The 18,215-nt window shown below is 46.2% G+C and overlaps 1 protein-coding gene across 2 annotated transcripts in view; it reads left to right on the top strand.

The window, feature by feature from the left end:
• kptn (kaptin (actin binding protein)) overlaps nucleotides 1-18,215 on the top strand; it is a 43,801-nt gene that overhangs the window by 10,404 nt on the left and 15,182 nt on the right. The window contains exons 1-7 of one of the 2 annotated variants that reach the window (XM_083644167.1): nucleotides 618-748; nucleotides 855-939; nucleotides 4,491-4,545; nucleotides 5,372-5,450; nucleotides 12,233-12,306; nucleotides 13,838-13,944; nucleotides 15,277-15,360. In XM_083644167.1, the coding sequence (XP_083500293.1) occupies nucleotides 704-748; nucleotides 855-939; nucleotides 4,491-4,545; nucleotides 5,372-5,450; nucleotides 12,233-12,306; nucleotides 13,838-13,944; nucleotides 15,277-15,360 (529 nt within the window). In that variant the 5' untranslated portion in view covers nucleotides 618-703. Of the gene's footprint in view, nucleotides 1-617; nucleotides 749-854; nucleotides 940-4,490; nucleotides 4,546-5,371; nucleotides 5,451-12,232; nucleotides 12,307-13,837; nucleotides 13,945-15,276; nucleotides 15,361-18,215 lie in introns of those variants that run through there. The other variant, XM_083644166.1, reaches the window with a different exon arrangement.

Raw genomic sequence — 18,215 nt, 5'->3', positions numbered from 1 at the left:
CAGCCTACATCGGGCGAATCAATCAATGAATCAATCGCTCGCGCTTGTTGCCGAGCGATTGATTCATTGAGCGAGTATGATGAGGAGATGAATCAAAATGCTTACCACCAATAAAGCCGAAGCGGAGCCAAGAACGAGTGCAGGAGAGCTAACGCAGGTGCCAGGTGTGGAGTGGGAGAGAAAGGTGTGTAGCCCAAGTTGTGTGCTGTCTGCACTGAGACTGTCGCAGTTATTACTTTTAGTTGCGTTGTTTTTTTTTGCAACAATTTAAGCTCAAGATTGACTTGACATGTATTGATAAGATTGACTTGACATGTAGGCTATTGATTAATCAATCATCAATCAATATATTAAAATAATTTGCTTCAAATTTTATTCTTTTTATCTTATTTAAGTGTGTATTCTTCAACGTAATACCTTATCTACTTGAAATGTACTGAAAAAAATTGATATATATGGATATATGTGACACAAAAATGCGTTTTTTTTTTTGGCCGGTAAGAAATATGCTTGGCGGGTAGATTTTTTCCATCTACCCGCCACTGGCTGGTGGGTCAAAAAGTTAATTTCGGGCCCTGCAAGGAGGGTTAAGTGTCTTGCCCAAGGACACAGCGACAGCAGCTGGGAGGGAGCGGGGATCGAGCCGCCAACCCTTGCGTCATTGGCCGACCGGCTCTACCTCCTGAGCTAAAGCCGCCCGCACATGTGGTGGTTTCCAGCAACAAGCTATAGCATCCTTTTAGCAACTGTAAGACCCACCATCAATTTCATCACAACATTGACTATACTGCATTGTTTTGTAAATGCTGCCTGCGGTGATAGTGATAGTCTCTCTCCTCGTCTCCTGTTGTCAGGACTCTGGTGACAAAGCCACTCCGTTCCTAAACATCTACTGTGACTATGAGCCAGGCTCCGAGTTCAACCTGGAGTCCATCGCTCGTAAGTGTCACAACTTGTCATACACACTGTTCACTGCCTGCTTACTGAGTGTAACACCACCTGTCATACACACTGTTCACTGCCTGCTTACTGAGTGTAACACCATTACATTACATTACATTACGTCATTTGGCAGACGCTTTTATCCAAAGCGACTTACAATAACACATTTTTTGTCAGCAATAGAGCAATCAACTATGGAGCACAGTCTATGACAACTACAACTTCTGAAGGAACAGTGGTACAAGTTTAGGTTAGTGGTACAAGGTTAGGTTTTTTTTTTTATAAAGAAAGAGAGAGAACGAAGTTAGATCAAGAAGGGCCCAGATGGAGCCTGAAAAGGTGAGTCTTTAGTCTTTTCCGAAAGATCGGCAGTGATTCAGCCGTCCTGACCGAAGGTGGAAGCTCGTTCCACCATTGAGGTGCCAGGGACGAGAAGAGTCGAGATCGGGATGAGCGACTTTTGAGCCCCCGTAGCGAAGGAGGGGCGAGGCGACCTGCACTGGTGGAGGAGCGAAGGGAGCGCTGAGAGGTTTGGAACCTGACCATAGATTGCAGGTACAGGGGAGCTGACTGGTGTACTGCCCTGTAGGCCAGTACCAGTGTCTTGAATTTGATGCGGGCCGAGATGGGAAGCCAGTGGAGCTCCTGGAAGAGGGGAGTGACGTGAGAGAATTTGGGTTGGTTGAATACCAGACGGGCTGCAGCATTTTGAATGAGCTGAAGCGGTCGGATGTCGGTGGCAGGTAGGCCGGCCAGGAGCACGTTGCAGTAGTCCAGGCGGGAGGAGACAAGAGACTGGACCAGGAGTTGAGTCGCTTCTCTTGTGAGAAAGGGACGGATTTTGCGGATGTTGTAGAGAGAGAACCTACAGGAGCGTGCTGTAGCAGCTATGTTGGCTGAGCAAGACAGCTGGTTGTCAAGGAGCACCCCAAGGTTCTTAGCTGTTTGGGAGGGAAGTACAGTGGTGTTGTCAATGGAGATGGAGAGATCTGCGAGAGGGCAGTCTTTTCCTGGGAGGAAGAGTAGCTCTGTTTTACCAAGGTTGAGCTTGAGGTGGTGGGCAGACATCCAGTCGCCAATGTCTTTGAGGCATGCAGAGATGCGAGCCTCGATTTGAGTGTCGGAGGGGGGGAAGGAAAGGAAAAGCTGGGTGTCATCAGCATAGCAGTGATAAGAAAAGCCATGAGAAGAGATCACATAGGCAAGAGATCTGATATAGAGAAGGAAAAGTAAGGGGCCCAGGACTGAGCCCTGGGGGACACCGGTGGTAAGAGGACAGGATCTGGAGAGGGACCCTCTCCATGAGACCTGGTATGAGCGGTTCGAGAGGTAGGAAGCAAACCAGGAGAGTGCAGAACCTGAAATGCCGAGGTCAGACACAGTGGAAAGAAGGATTTGGTGGTTGACTGTATCGAAGGCAGCAGACAGGTCAAGGAGGACAAGAACAGAGGAGAGGGATGAGGCCTTAGCAGTGTGAAGGGCCTCTGTGACAGCAAGAAGAGCTGTCTCAGTGGAGTGAGAAGCCTTGAAACCGGACTGCAGAGGGTCCAGGAGGTCATTTTGGGAGAGATAGAGAGAAAGTTGTTCGGACGCTGCTCGTTCGAGGGTTTTGGAAAGGAATGAGAGAAGAGAGACAGGTCTGTAGTTGTGAATAGCAGTAGGGTCAAGGGAGGGTTTCTTAAGCAGAGGCTTGACTCTTGCAGTCTTTAGAGCAGGTGGAACAAGACCAGAGGACAGAGAGGAGTTAATGAAGGTAGTGAGGAAGGGAGATATGTTAGGTGAGATGGTTTGGAGGAGAGAGGAAGGGATAGGATTGAGGGGGCAGTAAGTGGCTCGGTTCGAGCTGATGAGTTTAAGCACTTCATCGGGAGAGAGGGGAGAGAAGGAAGGAAATCCAGGGACAGGGGGCCGAGGAGCAGGATTGGAGTCGGGAGTGTTAGTGAGGGTGCCTGGAGGATGGAAGGAGGAGCTGATGTCATCCACCTTTTTAGTAAAGAAGGTTACAAAATCATCAGCAGAGAGGGAGGAGAGGGGGAGGGGAGGGAGGGTTGAGGAGCGTGGAGAAGGTGGAGAAGGTGGAGAACAGTTTACTGGGGTTGGATGCAGAGGACTGGATTTCAGAGATGAAGAAGGAGGTTTTTGCTTTGGAGACAGCAGAGGTGAAGTTGGAGTCGATAAGGTGGTAGGAAGAGAGATCTTCAGGGAGATGTGATTTTCTCCATTTTCTCTCAGCTGCCCGAAGCTCAGTTTGATAAGTTTGCAGTGATTCAGTCAGCCAAGGAGAAGGGGGAGAAGATCGGGCAGGCTTAGTGGTGAGTGGGCAAAGAGAATCAAGAGCGGAGGAGAGAGAGGAGAGAAGAGTGGTGGAAGCCTCGTCAGTGGACAGGAGAGCAAATTACTCGGCAGGGGGAAGCAGGGAGAGGACGGTAGAAGAGAGGTAGTCGGGTGAGAGAGTTTTTAGGTTGCGTCGGGTGGTGGTAGAGTGAGGGGGAGATGGGTGGGAGGAGGGGAGGGGGATGGGAAGGGAGAAGGTGATAAAGTGGTGGTCGGATACAGGAAGAGGAGTCACAGTGAGATTAGAGGTGGAGCAGGATCTGGTGAAGACCAGGTCAAGCACATTCCCTGCTTTGTGAGTAGGAGGAGATTGAGAGAGGTAAAGGTCAAAGGATGAGAAGAAGTTAAGGAAAGGCAGAGATTGTAAGGTTACTGGCTGGATGTTGAAGTCTCCCAGAAGGATGAGTGGAGTACCATCCTCAGGAAAGACGGAGAGGAGGGTGTCCAGCTCGTCCAGAAAGTCACCAAGCGGACCAGGCGGGCAGTAGATTACCACAATGTTGAGCTTGATGGGTAGGGATACGGCAACTGCATGGGACTCAAAAGATGAGATAGACAGATGAGAGAGAGAGGTGACAGTGTAGGTCCATTTGGGAGAGATGAGGATACCAGTGCCTCCGCCACGGCCAGAGGCTCTGGGGGTGTGTGAGAAGGAACACCACCTGTCATACACACTGTTCACTGCCTGCTTACTGAGTGTAACACCACCTGTCATACACACTGTTCACTGCCTGCTTACTGAGTGTAACACCACCTGTCATACACACTGTTCACTGCCTGCTTACTGACTGTAACACCACCTGTCATACACACTGTTCACTGCCTGCTTACTGAGTGTAACACCACCTGTCATACACACTGTTCACTGCCTGCTTACTGACTGTAACACCACCTGTCATACACACTGTTCACTGCCTGCTTACTGACTGTAACACCACCTGTCATACACACTGTTCACTGCCTGCTTACTGAGTGTAACACCACCTGTCATACACACTGTTCACTGCCTGCTTACTGACTGTAACACCACGCTGACTTAATCTCTCTCTCTGTCTGTCTCTCTCTTTCTCTCTGTCTGTCTGTCTGTCTCTCTCTCTGTCTCTGTCTGTCTCTCTCTCTCTGTCTCTGTCTGTCTGTCTCTCTCTCTCTCTCTGTGTCTGTCTCTCTCTTTCTCTCTCTGTCTCTCTCTTTCTCTCTCTCTCGGCCCTCAATAGAAAGCTGCCTGAATCTTGAGCTGCAGTTTACGCCCTTCCAGCTGTACCACACAGAGTGAGTAGGCAGGCAGATGGATTTTCCCTTACTGTATATTTCACAACAAGGAGAAAAGGATTTTGTTAATATGTTGGCCATGCTACTGTAAAACCATTAAACAACATACCAAACTAGAAGGGCACTCAAGAGAGCGCAGCCCACCGCCAAGGCCGATAGTCCAGTCTGCTATGATGTGCAAATCTCCTCCTGAGTCAGACCGGATCCGCTCCAAAATAGAATGGGTTCTTCCTTGGCCCATGCTACACCCTTCCACCAAGCTCCACCCTTCCACCAAGCTCCATGAAAATCGGCCCAGTAGTTTTTCCGTAATCCAGTGTCGTTCACCTCTGATATGATGGATTTGATGCAGTTTGAGGAATTACATATTTACTGTACTAAACTCATTGTCTATGGGTAAACCTTAACTGGAATTGATTCTAATGAGACCTTTTGATAGGAATCCCATGCATGAATATGTTTTAGTATCATCTAATCAATGTCCTGGGTTACAGTGGATCATTTTAGTGTCGCATGGTCTACAGTACATGCTGTTTAAGAGGTTTTTCCCACCCTGACAAGAATACAATTCCTTGGAAAACACAGAATATTGCAATTTTTGGAATCTTTTTGGCATGGTCAAATTTGAAAGTATTGAATATTGGCAGCTCCAATACAAGCAATATCGGTATACAGTATGTGTCAGTATAGAACACTGCTGCTAATTAGTCTGTAGTCTGAGAGTCTACAGTGAAACATTGAACAACTCATCCCAAACACAGGCAGCAGGTGTGTGTGTGTGTGTGTGTGGATGTGACAGAGTGAGTGACACCTCTGTCTCTGTCAGGGTGCAGTGTGACGGCGGGGGCAGCGAGACCGTCTTCCTGCTCAGTGGTCACGACCAGAGGATCCACCTCTACAAGGAGGTAGGCTCTGTGTGTGTGTGATCACATCGCCACCTTTTGCCACTTTAAAATGAGATAATCTGCTCAATGTACTTTTTTTTATTTTTTTTTATTTTTTTACATTTATATTATATCTTTTAGTTAAGCTTGTTTATTTATTACCTTATTTTGAGTGTATTTCCTCCCTCTTTTGTGCATGGACCTGTGTGGAATGTAAATTTAAAGGGGGACTAACCCCCCAGATATGTATCAGAACAGTGATTTGAAAATACCTATGGAAAAAACCAAGAAATGACATATGCTCTTGTTTATACTATACTCTTTGGCTGTGTTCAGCTCAAGATTTTTTTTCGGAAATCGACGCCATGACAGTTTGCCCACCGCCTCGAAAATATCTTTATATTATAGCTGCAATATCTTTATAAATATCAACAACTAGCCAACGCTGGTAGCCTGTATGGAAACAGCGTTGCTCAAAATGGTTGAAAGTTATATCAATTTGGTAATTCAGTGGCGAACTAGAAATTTAATTATTTTTCTGCATGTGTGTGTATGTAGCGTGTATCTATCGCTAAGAGCAAAGTGACGCGAGGCTCGTTACCGCAGAACACCGCACAATAGGACAAACCCCCCGCTCTGGGGTAACACAATGCGAGATTTCTCCACGTCATTCCCTCGTCCAACTTGCCATGAAGTCCCTTTTTATGCCTCCGCCGGCGATAGCCAGGCCGAAGGCATTATGGATCCGGGTTGTCCGTCCGTACGGCCGGCCGGCCGTCCGTCCGTACGGCCGTCCGTCCGTACGATGTTTGTTAACGCGATATCTGAGGAACGCCTGGACGGAATTTCATCAAATTTGCCTCAAACATCGACTTACACTCAAGGATGATCTGATTAGATTTTGGTGGTCAAAGGTCAAAGGTCAAGGTCACTGTGACCTCTCAAACGCCATTTTCAAGCTTGTTAACGCGATATCTCAGGAATGCCTTTACGGAATTTAATCAAACTTGTCTCAAACATTGACTTGGACTCAAGAATGAACTGATTACATTTTGGTGGTCAAAGGTCAAGGTCACTATGACCTCTCAAACGCCATTTTCCAGCTTGTTAACGCGATATCTGAGGAACGCCTGGACGGAATTTAATCAAATTTGCCTCAAACATCGACTTAGACTTAAGGATGATCTGATTAGATTTTGGTGGTCAAAGGTCAAAGGTCAAGGTCACTGTGACCTCTCAAACGCCATTTTCGAGCTTGTTAACGCGATATCTCAGGAATGCCTTTACGGAATTTAATCAAACTTGTCTCAAACATTGACTTGGACTCAAGAATGAACTGATTACATTTTGGTGGTCAAAGGTCAAAGGTCAAGGTCACTATGACCTCTCAAACGCCATTTTCCAGCTTGTTAACGCGATATCTGAGGAACGCCTGGACGGAATTTCATCAAATTTGCCTCAAACATCGACTTAGACTCAAGGATGATCTGATTAGATTTTGGTGGTCAAAGGTCAAAGGTCAAGGTCACTGTGACCTCTCAAACGCCATTTTCAAGCTCGTTAACGCCATATCTCAGGAATGCCTTTACGGAATTTAATCAAACTTGTCTCAAACATTGACTTGGACTCAAGGATGAACTGATTACATTTTGGTGGTCAAAGGTCAAGGTCACTGTGACCTCTCAAACGCCATTTTCCTGCTTGTTAACGCCATATCTCACGAATGCCTTGACGGAATTTCATCAAATTTGCCTCAAACATCGCCTTAGACTCAAGGATGATCTGATTAGAGTTTGGTGGTCAAAGGTCAAAGGTCAAGGTGAGCTCTCAAACGCCATTTTCAAGCTTGTTAACGCGATATCTCAGGAATGCCTTGACGCAATTTAATCTAACTTGTCTCAAACATCGACTTCGACTCAAGGATGAACTGATTACATTTTGGTGGTCAAAGGTCAAGGTCACTGTGACCTCTCACACACCCAATTTCCAAGCTCTGTAACGCAACATCACAGGAGCGCCTTGACGGAATTTCTTCCAATTTGCCTCAAATGGCGATTTGGACTCAAGAATTAACTAATGGCGGAGGCATAAGTCCGAGTTGCGGTCGTTCTAGTTAATTTTAGTTTGGGGGCTTTTCGTGATTCTTGTTAAAAGTTGTGCAAAAGTTTTCCTCTCAGCAGAGCTCAGCAGAGCTGCAAGGCTGTGTTCTCCCACTCCCTCTTCCCTGGAAAAGTCACCAGGCACGCTGCTGACTTTGTGTGCTTTGCACTGCTGGTGTGTGTGAGATTCTGGCATCGTCTGACGTAAATAGATCAATCAAATGTTTTCCAGTTATTCCTAGGCTGCAAACTTGTTTTAACATGCCAATCGGAGTGTTTTGGGACGAGAATAAAGTAACGTTAACGCTACGTTACGTCACCCCATACGAAAGCCATGACATGAGGACATGAGGAGAGGGTCAGAGCGCTGATGCTGCTGCTGCGCGCCCCCTTGGCGCTCGTGCATGTGCATGAGAGCAGACTCTCTCCCGCTTGACTGGCCGGGGAGAAAGTGCTTCCAAGTCGGACTGATAATATAAACAACATAATTTGACCTTATCCAGGTAAGATATTAATAAAGTAATGACACATTCAGCGGGAAACTAACTATAATTAAGACATGTGCCAACTTCGACGACGTTTGGTTCAGTATTAGCAAACTGAAAAGTTGCTGTTTTGGAGATTTATAAAAGGTTGGGAATGATTACAGCAACACAATGCCATGTCCTTCCTTTTATGATTATAGTGGCGTTTATTGATAGTATTGTGTTACATAGGAGTTGGTAGGAAAATAACAGGCGATTGTAATAAATTAACAGGTGATTAACAGGTCAAGTGACATCATGGGAATAGGCTTGTAGTTGTGAGGAGCCGAAAGGGTACAGGGGGAGTAGGGGAGTAACTATCTTGAAATCCCATAGTCTTTGGGGACAACCTGACGTCAGGTTGTACCAAATCTCCCATTCATTTGAGGGCAAAAAAAAAGCAGTGTTCCACCCTTAGAGGGCGCTTATGCCAGGTATGCTGCTGAAAAATGATACAAATGGTAAAATGGCAACAGTTTGGTGTCAAATGTGGACATTTTGACCAGAATTCTTCACACATCACCCCCAAAGTCATATATATTGGTTAAAAGCTGAAAAAAAGTGTTTTGGGGGTTAGTTACACTTTAAGTATAAAATTGCATAACTTTTGTTGTATGTTGCCATTAGAGGTTGCTTGTTCTTTGTGTGTAAAAAAGAAGAAGAAAGTTTCATGAAAAATACGTAAACAAAACAAAACATGATGGGGATCTGTTGCTGTGATTGTTGGCTCCTTGTCAAGCAGAGGGCTCATTAACTCATTGAGTGCCAGCCACTTTTGGAGAACGGACGCTCCCAGTGCCAGAGTTTCAGAGCGTTTTCAGTGATTTCTCGAGGCCCACAGAATATTGTGTGATATTACTATGTAAACACCGAACACGCACAAAGAACGATGAGACTCTATTGTATCAGCAGCAAAAAAAAGTTTATTGATATCATTTTCCGTTCTTTAGTTATCAGCCGGAGAAGATAGGTCAAAAACAGCAAAAACAGGCGTTTCCATCTAGAAGCTGAGATATTGAGCCTTTTGTGAAATGAAGCATTTCAAGCAAATCACTGACTCTGAAGCTAATATTTTCTGACCTGAAACATCTGAACAGTAATTTCCTTCAATATAACAGCACCCCCACCCCCCTCTACTGCAAACTCCTCCTCCGTGGGTGTGTCTCTGGTGGCTCTGCTCGCTCTGCTGCTTGTCAGGCGAGTCTCTGCTGCTTGCGGATCCACGTTCGGATGGCGGCCGCTCGTCGGGGGAGTCTGGATCGGGCTCGCTCGTTTCTGGGGTTTCGGTTGTGAGCTGGGATGAAGCTGCGTCTGATTCTGGGCTTTCTGGGCTTTCTGCTGCGCGTTTCAAAGTGTGCTGCACCCAGAGTCTATTTTCGGAGCCCCCCACCGTTGTGCGCCGGCTCCCAGCGCGACAGCGAAAAGCCAAACCATTCTCATGAGAATGGTTTCATCACGGCTTTTTCTGCTGTTTTTACTCAACTTTCTCTAATCTGGAGAGCACTGTCGCCACCTAATGGGTCGGTAAAATAGGTTATACACATTCAACATGCCCCAAAATTTTACAGGAGATGTATTAGGCATTGATCCACAAAATACGCAATTGACGACAATCGTCGTCATTGGCACTCTACGTTAGTAATCGAATTGACGACGATTGTCGTCATTGGCACTCAATGAGTTAAAAGTAGAGATGCTCCGATCAGCTTTTTTGAGGCCGATCACCGATCACCGATCACTGGAAGCAGTATCTGCCGATCCCGATATGGCCGATCACCGATCACCATCAATTCAAGCCTTCTATTTATTGTGTCGCATTATTCATATATTTAATTATTCTTAACACATTCACTGCCAGCCGTTTTTTTTTTACTGTAGGTAGGTTCTGCCAGAGTTTTTTTTTGAGGATTCTGGCTCATCTTTCAAGACCCGAGGATTCTAGAATAGTGTGCTTTCTCTGTCTAAAAGAGTTAGTTTGTAGAGTTAGTAGTTATGTAAGCATTAGCAGTTGAATACAGCATGGTTTCAGCGTCTGGAAATTTATTCTGAGATAAACGGCTTTTTGTGAAATTCGATAGAACAGTCACTTTAACCATTCATTTTTGGCATCAGTAAGACGTCAGACATCTAAACAATAGTTTTAAACAGTAATTTCCTCCATAACAGCAGGAAACCCCCCTCTGCTTCCAACTCCTCCCTCCGTGGGCGTTCTCCTCCGCCCTCCTTGGCGGAGGAGCCAGGCAGCAGCAACTCGTTTGTCACAGACCCGCTGCCTGGCTCCTGCCTGGCAGTCTGGATGGGGCTCGCTGGATGGGTTTCGCTCGTTTCTTGGCGGTCCGGTTGAGAGCTCTGATGAAGCTCTTGCGATTCTGGGCTTATTTATGGTGCGTGTTTCAAAGTGTGCATCCAGTCTATTCTTGGAACCCCCCACCGTTGCCACCGCTGTGCATCAGCGCGAAAGTGAAAGCGTTTTCACCATCCATTTTACTGTATGAGAACGGCTTCCTCGCGCTTTTCCCTCCAGTTTTGGCTCGTCTCTTTCTACTGTGGAGAGACATGTCGCCACTCAGTGGGTCGGTAAAATAGATTATACACATTCAATACCTCCAATAGTGGTATAGGAGACGTAAAAGGGTTAGATCAACGTCCCACCGTCAAAAAAAAAAAATCGATTTTTTTTTACGTAAAAACACGTCATTGGCAGTCAACCGTTGGATTTAGTTTGACGTAAAAACACGTCATTGGCAGTGAACGTGTTAACAACATTGACATTGTATATTACCGTAAGTATTAAAATTAGGAGATGAGAAAGTATCATGAATTGACATCCGTTTTATTGCAGGCTAAGGCAACATGCAACTCTCTCTAGAGACACTCTCTTAGACAACTTGGAGCTTACAGAGTAGACTGTATCTTTCCTGTGGAAAAATAAATACAGTCTTATAAAACAAAAAATATAATACTATGTACACAACATGTGCACCAACACAGCTTGGAACATGTCTGTGAAAGCTGCAGCGATAGCCTCCGCGGTGTGTGACCCAGAAAACTCTTGTGAGTGAAGTATAACTTTGTTCAGGTCGAACTTTTCATCAATAAACTGCGCAGTTAGGCTCAGCATGGACATAGGACAGACACTCGAACTCCAAATGTCAGTCGTGAAGCTGATTGACGTGGTGTTGTCTTTCATAAGGCTCTCGATGTGCTTGTACACAATTTGGTATAATTCCGGCAGGCAAACGTCAGTTAAATATTTACGTCCTGGCAGCGTGTAACGTGGATCCAAGCAGGACATGAGGCGTTTGAACCTGAGGTCTTCCGCAACAGACAGCGGCTGCTGATCAAGACATATGAATTCCATTAGCTTTGCATTTATTTATTTTCGTTTCTTGCTGTCGTTGCTGTAGGGTTGCTGTCGTTTCAATGTCTCTGTTACAGTTAGCGTTAGCTGATTGAGTGGCATTTGGGTTGCTGCACGCTCTTTCGCTGCCTTAGCGCTCGCCAACTTTGTAAACTCCTCAAATTCCTTGAGGTGGGAAACCTTCAAATGTCTTATGAGGTAGTGTTGAAACTCTTCTGCTGCGTTCCTCCACGCGGTATCTCCTTTGAGCACACAATGCAAACGGCAAATTTGTTGTCCTTCTCCAACAAGTTGTAAAATTGCCAGACAGGCGACGCCATGTTAGCTGCTGTGCTGTTTGTTCTCGCCCAAGCTGCTTTCGCTATAGAGAGAGTGCAACTTCCAAACACTTTTTCGCCACTACCACCACGCCCCCTAAGGAAACTTGGGAGCCAATGAAGCTTCATGACACAGAGAGACAGCCAATCGCAAGCTGCCCTTTAGGAGACCGGAAGAATACTACTTGGCAGCCTGGGAGTGCACTATCTCTATATTGAAACGTCTCTGGTAGTAGTTCTTGCAGATTTTGTGTCATTCTGATCGGCCTTGTTTGATCGGCACTTTTGATAACTCCGATCAAAGCCGAAAAAGGCCAAATCGGCCGATTCCGATCAAGTGCCGATCGATCGGAGCAACTCTAGTTAAAAGGGATGAAAGCAAGACGAAGAGTTCTTATTGCCATCATGAAACAACAACAAAAAGACAAAGAATTTAGCAAAAGAGAAGACTTTCCAAACACTTAGCAGAGCATAGCTCACTTGGCTTTCCTCTGTCACACAGAACGCCTCCCTCCACCAATTTGAAGAGCAGCCAGTGGAGAGACTCTTCCCCGAGCTACAACAACTGCCCAGCAAGTAAGTGTGTGTGCGTGTGTGTGTGGTGTGTGTGTGTGTGTGTGTGTGTGTGTGTGCGTGTGTGTGTCAGTGGGTCTTACTGTATACAGTATGTGTTAAGGCGCTGACAAGGTTCTGCGCAGCCTCGACTTGGAGCCTTGCCGCCGACGAGCGGCGACAGCGAGACTGTGCATACTCGAACGTAACTCACAACAGCGTTGGCTGCGGTACACGTCCAAAACGTTATCGTGTTGTTTACCAATCATGTCGGTGGGGGGACATTTTATTGTCCCTCCATTTCAAAACTCATTCTGGTGAGCCTGCAGAAGGCTTTGCTAGATGAGGGACAAGCACTGTTAAATGAGGAAATGGCATTTCCTCATTCCTCACAACAAGGAGTTGACGTCGCGCAGTCACTTTTTCGAGGAGCTGCACGCCCCCTACGCCGAGCTGCGCCGATAGGACGCCGATAGGACGCCCAGCTCGCATATATACATATATATCGCCGCCGCAGTCAGCGCCGGCGATTTCGCTCGAGCATAATTTGCACTTTAGTGAATGGATAACTTCACAGACTATGCATGTTTCTCTGTAGCATTTTCTCTGCTGAACTCTTTGGGAAACAATGAGGAGAAACAAAGGCTGGAGTTATCCATGCCTGTCATGTGGCTCTGTAGCAGCAGCAAGAAGACTGGGTCAATAACAGACTATTTTGGGACAACCAGACACACTGTACTCCAGTCCACAATCCCACATAGGAACTGAAATGCAAAAAAAAAGGCTGGAAGGAACACTTCAAAATAAGGCGGGATCCCCAGTCAAAATAAGGCGGGTATCCAATCGCCTGCTTCGGTTATGTTTGCGAGTGTCGTGGTTGATCGAATAAAATCGAACTTCCTTTCGCTCTGAAGCGTTCTTAGTTTTGTTTATTTGTTTGTTTGTTTGTTTGTTGAAGATGACAACTCTGTCCACGTTTTAATGGGCTAACGTACAGACTGTCTCTGGAGCAGCTGAAGATTATGGAAGAGATATAGACCGGCTTGAGAGACTACAGACACACAGGAGTCATTGAACATTTGACTAAAATTACTATTTACTACTATTTTAGCTCTTTTTATACAGTAAAAGTTGCCCTCAAATTAAAACTGACAGCTTATTAATGTAGTCACTATTCACCTTATGTTCGAACGTGGGAGTGAGCCAATTGCTTGCGATTGTGTTGACACTTCCTGTGGCAGTACAGTACTTATATTGTGTCGGTTCTGTCATCAGCCTAGAATCATCTGCCAGTCAATGTGAAATTGCAGCCCGTTCTCACTCCGACGGCTTCCGGTGAGTCAGACTAGGTTTGACCAGGTAAAACAGCCGGCATTTTGAACAGGAAGTCGTAAACACAACAAGTGGGCGGGGCTACATAAGGTGAATATAGAAGAGCTAAACCATTGTATGTCGCTGTCCAAAACATGTGTGGATCTCATTGTATCTGCCCGGACTGTAACGGCCCATGCTGAATGGTGTGGCTGTGTGTTGCCTCTGTTCTGCCTCCCTGCAGTGTGCTGTGGCTGGACATGCTGTGTACCTCCGGGGGTCGGCGCCTCTCTGCGTTCGGCTGTCAGAACGGCTGTGTCGGACTGGCTCTGATCAACCAAGCCGGACCAGGTGAGGAGGGGGGGGGGGGGGGGGGGGGCATGTGTGAAGATGTAACTTCCTGTTTACACTTCATGGAAGATGACAGTTGGCTCGTCTGTATCGCTGAACCCCATTCAGCTTGTGTAAACCTTTCAACCCAATCGCCAGAATAAATTGTAGGCATTATATGTTTCTGCAATTCGGATACGTACAATGACAATCTCAACGTCCGTTTGAAACAATACTTCAGCCTTTTACGTTTCTGCTAACCTACAATCTCAATGTAAATTTGAAACAGAATGGCGGTTAGGTTTTGAAAACCTTGCTGCATTTTCAATGTAAATGCAAATAAAACAACTTTGGTTATGTTTAGGCAAGTAGGCTAAAACAACTTAGGGTTGAATTAAATGTGACTTCCGGTTGAAATGCAGACTTTTGGAAACGCTGCGACCATGGCTGGGAATTGAACACGGCTCCCCGGTGTGAAAGGCAAGTGTTTACGCCCCCCAACTTTACTGGCCACCGTGCAATTTCAATTAGCCTATTTCACATGCAGCCAAATCAGCCATTTTGTCAAAAATGTAGGAAGTAAAGCAGGTGCAAGCAAGGCATTGATTAGAGCCCTGGAGCATGAAGGTTTCCAGTTGGCTGCTGCCTGCTTCATGTCCGGCCTTCTAATCAGTCTTGCTGGCACCTGCCTTAGTTCCTACCTTTTCCACACAAAATGGCTGATTTGGCTGCACGTGAAATAGGCGTTTAACAGACTATAACATTGATAATGTTGATACACGTATCTAGAAATGTGATATGCAACATATTTTTGCTTCAGAAACGTGATATTCTATGTATCCATGGATTGCAGAACTGCACAATGCTGACATTTTATCCTGGCGACCAGACTGAAATGTTAATTAAAATCTGACCATACAAAATTGAGCAAAGACTTATGACTGACCTATTATTTGGTCAATGACTATTACACGATCTGTTAGTCACCAAATTATCAACTTACAGAGGGAACATTGGTCTTGAATACTTCCTGATGTGATTTTTAAGATATGGCTTCCGATGACATTTCTGGCAATTTCTCTCAATCTTTTATAATGATACAAAGGCACAAGATCAAATGTGGACTCAGATAAAAGGGTATGGTGAGAGATTATTATGGAGTGATTATTGATATCAGAGACTGAATCATATTGGGAATAGCTTTTATGTTTGTGTTGTTTCAGCCACGGCTCTCTCTTCCTGGAACTGACTCTTCAAGTGTGTCTCATAAGATTCTTGTGTGCGCGAGTGTGTGTGTGCGTGTAATGTATGTGTGTGTGCATGTGTGTGTGTGTGCATGTGTGTGTGTGTCAGAGGTTTTGCAGAGCTGGCGGGTGCAGCAGGACAGTCCCATCTCTTCAGTGCGGCTCTTCCCTCTCCACACCGCTGCAGAGAAAAGTAAGGCGTCGCTCCACCGCAGTCTCACCTCTCTTCCAACCCAGTCGCCAGAATAAAGTGTCGGCATTTTACATGTCAGCAAACCAGAGATGTAAAATATCAATGTACATTTTTATGCCTCCGCCAGCGATAGCCAGGCCAGAGGGATTATGGATTTGGGTTGTCTGTCTGTCCGTTGTTCGTTAACGCGATATCTGAGGAACGCCTTGATGTAATTTCATCACATTTGCCTCAAAAGTCGACTTGGACTCAATGATGAACTGATTAGATTTTGGTGGTCAAAGTTCAAGGTCACTCTGACCTCACGACCGCTAATTTCATTCTCGTTAATGCGATATCTCAGGAACGCCTTGACAGAATTTAATCAAATTTGCCTCAAACGTCCACTTGGACTCAAGGATGAACTGATTAGATTTTGGTGGTTAAACATCAAAGTTCAAGGTCACTGTGATGTGTGACCTCACAAACTCCATTTGCAAGTTCTTTAACGTGATATCTCAGGAACACCTTGACGGAATTTCGTCCAATTTGGCTCAAACGTCGACTTGGACTCAAGGATGAACTGATTAGATTTTGGTGGTCAAAGGACAAAGGTTAATGGCACTGTGACCTCACGAGCGCCATTTTCAAGCTCGTTAAGGTGATATCTCAGGAAAGCCTTGACAGAATTTCTTCTAATTTGCCTCAAACGCCCACTTGGACTCAAGGATGAACTGATTGGATTTTGGTGGTCAAAGTTCAAGGTCACTGTGACATCATGACCACTCGTTTCATGCTCGTTAACTAGGGATGGGACCGATCCAATATCGGTATCGGGTGCCGATACTGACGTAATTCATGGATCGGATTTTGCCGATCCACGTGCCATGTGCTGCCGATCCAGTTTTTACATGGCTCGCGCTCGCGCTGAACGAGCCCAAGTAACATGAGGCACGCCTCGGTTCCAGTCTCCAGAAATTCCATTCCACAGTTTGCAGATCGCTAGCCTGTAGCTAGTAGCAGCCAGGCCAGCCGCAGCACTGTGGCTGCTTCCTCCTGATGGCGCACCTCCTCCACCACCAGGTGCCGGCGTTCAGATGGAGCAGCCTTTTTCCATGTGGGTGGTGTTGTTCCCGACCCAAGGCCCCCTTTGCCATGCTGTACATGCCCCACTATGTCCTGGTGTCTGTGGGCGGTCTTTGCTTCCGCAACTGCTGCAGCTGGTTTCCACTTCCTTCCTGTTGCTACGGTGGGAGCAGCACCTCGTACTAATGGATTCCGGGATTCTGTGAGTGTCATTGATGGGTTTCTCCAAGATTGTTGGTATTGGTTCGCCGTTGATGTCAAACCTCTCATTGGCGAACTGGCCATTGACAATGGAGATGCTGTGGGATTTGGTGGGCTTAATCTCCATTCGTGCCCATTCGATGTTTCCTTGGAGTTTATCGAGCAAGCGTTTGGTGCATGCGTTTGTTGTTGTTATCGTCGTCATGTCGTCCATGTACGCCCTGATTGGGGGGAGCCGCAGGCCGCGCTTCAATCGTTCCCCTCCAACCACCCATCGGGATGCTCGAATAATAAGCTCCATTGCCATGGTGAACGCCAGTGGAGAGATGGTGCAGCCCGCCATTATGCCTACCTTCAGGTGCTGCCAGGCAGTTGTACTGGCCTGTGTTGTCACGCAGAACTGAAGGTCCTGGAAGTAGGCTTTGGCCAGCCTTGTGACGCTCTCTGGGACTTGAAAGAAGATATCCTGAGAAGCCGCTTATCCCTGCCTTCTGCACAGAGGTGTCAACAAAGTTGTTCTTCTGCAAGAATAGAGAGCCTCTGGGCCACAACACTGAAGAAAGTTTTTCCTTCCACATTTAGAAGACTGATTTGGCGGAACTGTGTGATAGTTGAGGAGTTCTTCTCTTTGGGAATCATGATCCCTCCTGCCCTTCGCCATGCCCTTGGTATGATTTCTTTATTCCATGCCACCTTCATTAGCTTCCAGAGGTATTTCAGGACACCTGGGGCGTTCTTATAGAGCCTGTATGGAACGCCGTTGGGCCCAGGGGCTGATGCTGTTCTTGCCCGCTTCACCGTGTTCTCAACTTCGCTCCATGTAGGGCGCCTTGTGTCCATCTGGTGCTCAGCTCGTTGGATTGGTAGCATGTCTTCTGGGATGGTGGCTGGCACATGCCTCTGTTTGTCTGAGTAGGTCTCCCTCAGGTGCTCCTCTAGTTCCCTTACGGGTACACTAAGGGTCCCATTGTTTTCCTTGACAAAGAGGTTCTTGACAACCTTGTAGGGATCTCTGTAGAAGGCAGTCCTCGTTCGCTCTTTCTTCTTATGTTGCTTTCTCAAGTATTCTGCTCTTCGCAGCGTTGCAAGGCATTGCAAGGCATTGCAAGGCGTTGCAAGGCGTTGCAAGGCGTTATTTGATGTCACTCTGCAGTACCTCAAGTCCTTTCCTTTCCACTTCCGTGGCCTTCTTCCACTGTTTTCTCAAGGCTACTGTGACCCCACGAACACCATTTTCAAGCTCGGTAACCATATCTCAGTAACACCTTGACGGAATTTCTTCACATTTGGTTCAAACGTCAAAGTCTGGACAGACATGGATGTCGACTGCTCACTTGTTGGCGGAGGCATATATCTGCGGTGCGGTCGTTCTAGTTTTAACATTCAAAGGAATACAACAGAAGACAAATTATTAAATTTGAAAAAAGCGCTAGCAAAATTAGTTTCTAAAACGTGGCATTTTACGTATCTGCAAACCTACAATCTCAATGTAAATTTGAAACAAAATGGCAGTTAATTTGAAAACCTTGCTGCCTTTTTTGTTTGTTTAAAGGAGAACTAACCTCCAAAACACTTTTTTTCAGCTTTTA

Source organism: Poromitra crassiceps (genome assembly GCF_964638095.1).
Source record: "Poromitra crassiceps genome assembly, chromosome: 1".
NCBI classification, from domain to species: Eukaryota; Metazoa; Chordata; class Actinopteri; order Beryciformes; family Melamphaidae; genus Poromitra; species Poromitra crassiceps.
This window is presented reverse-complemented; position numbering and strand designations above follow the sequence as displayed.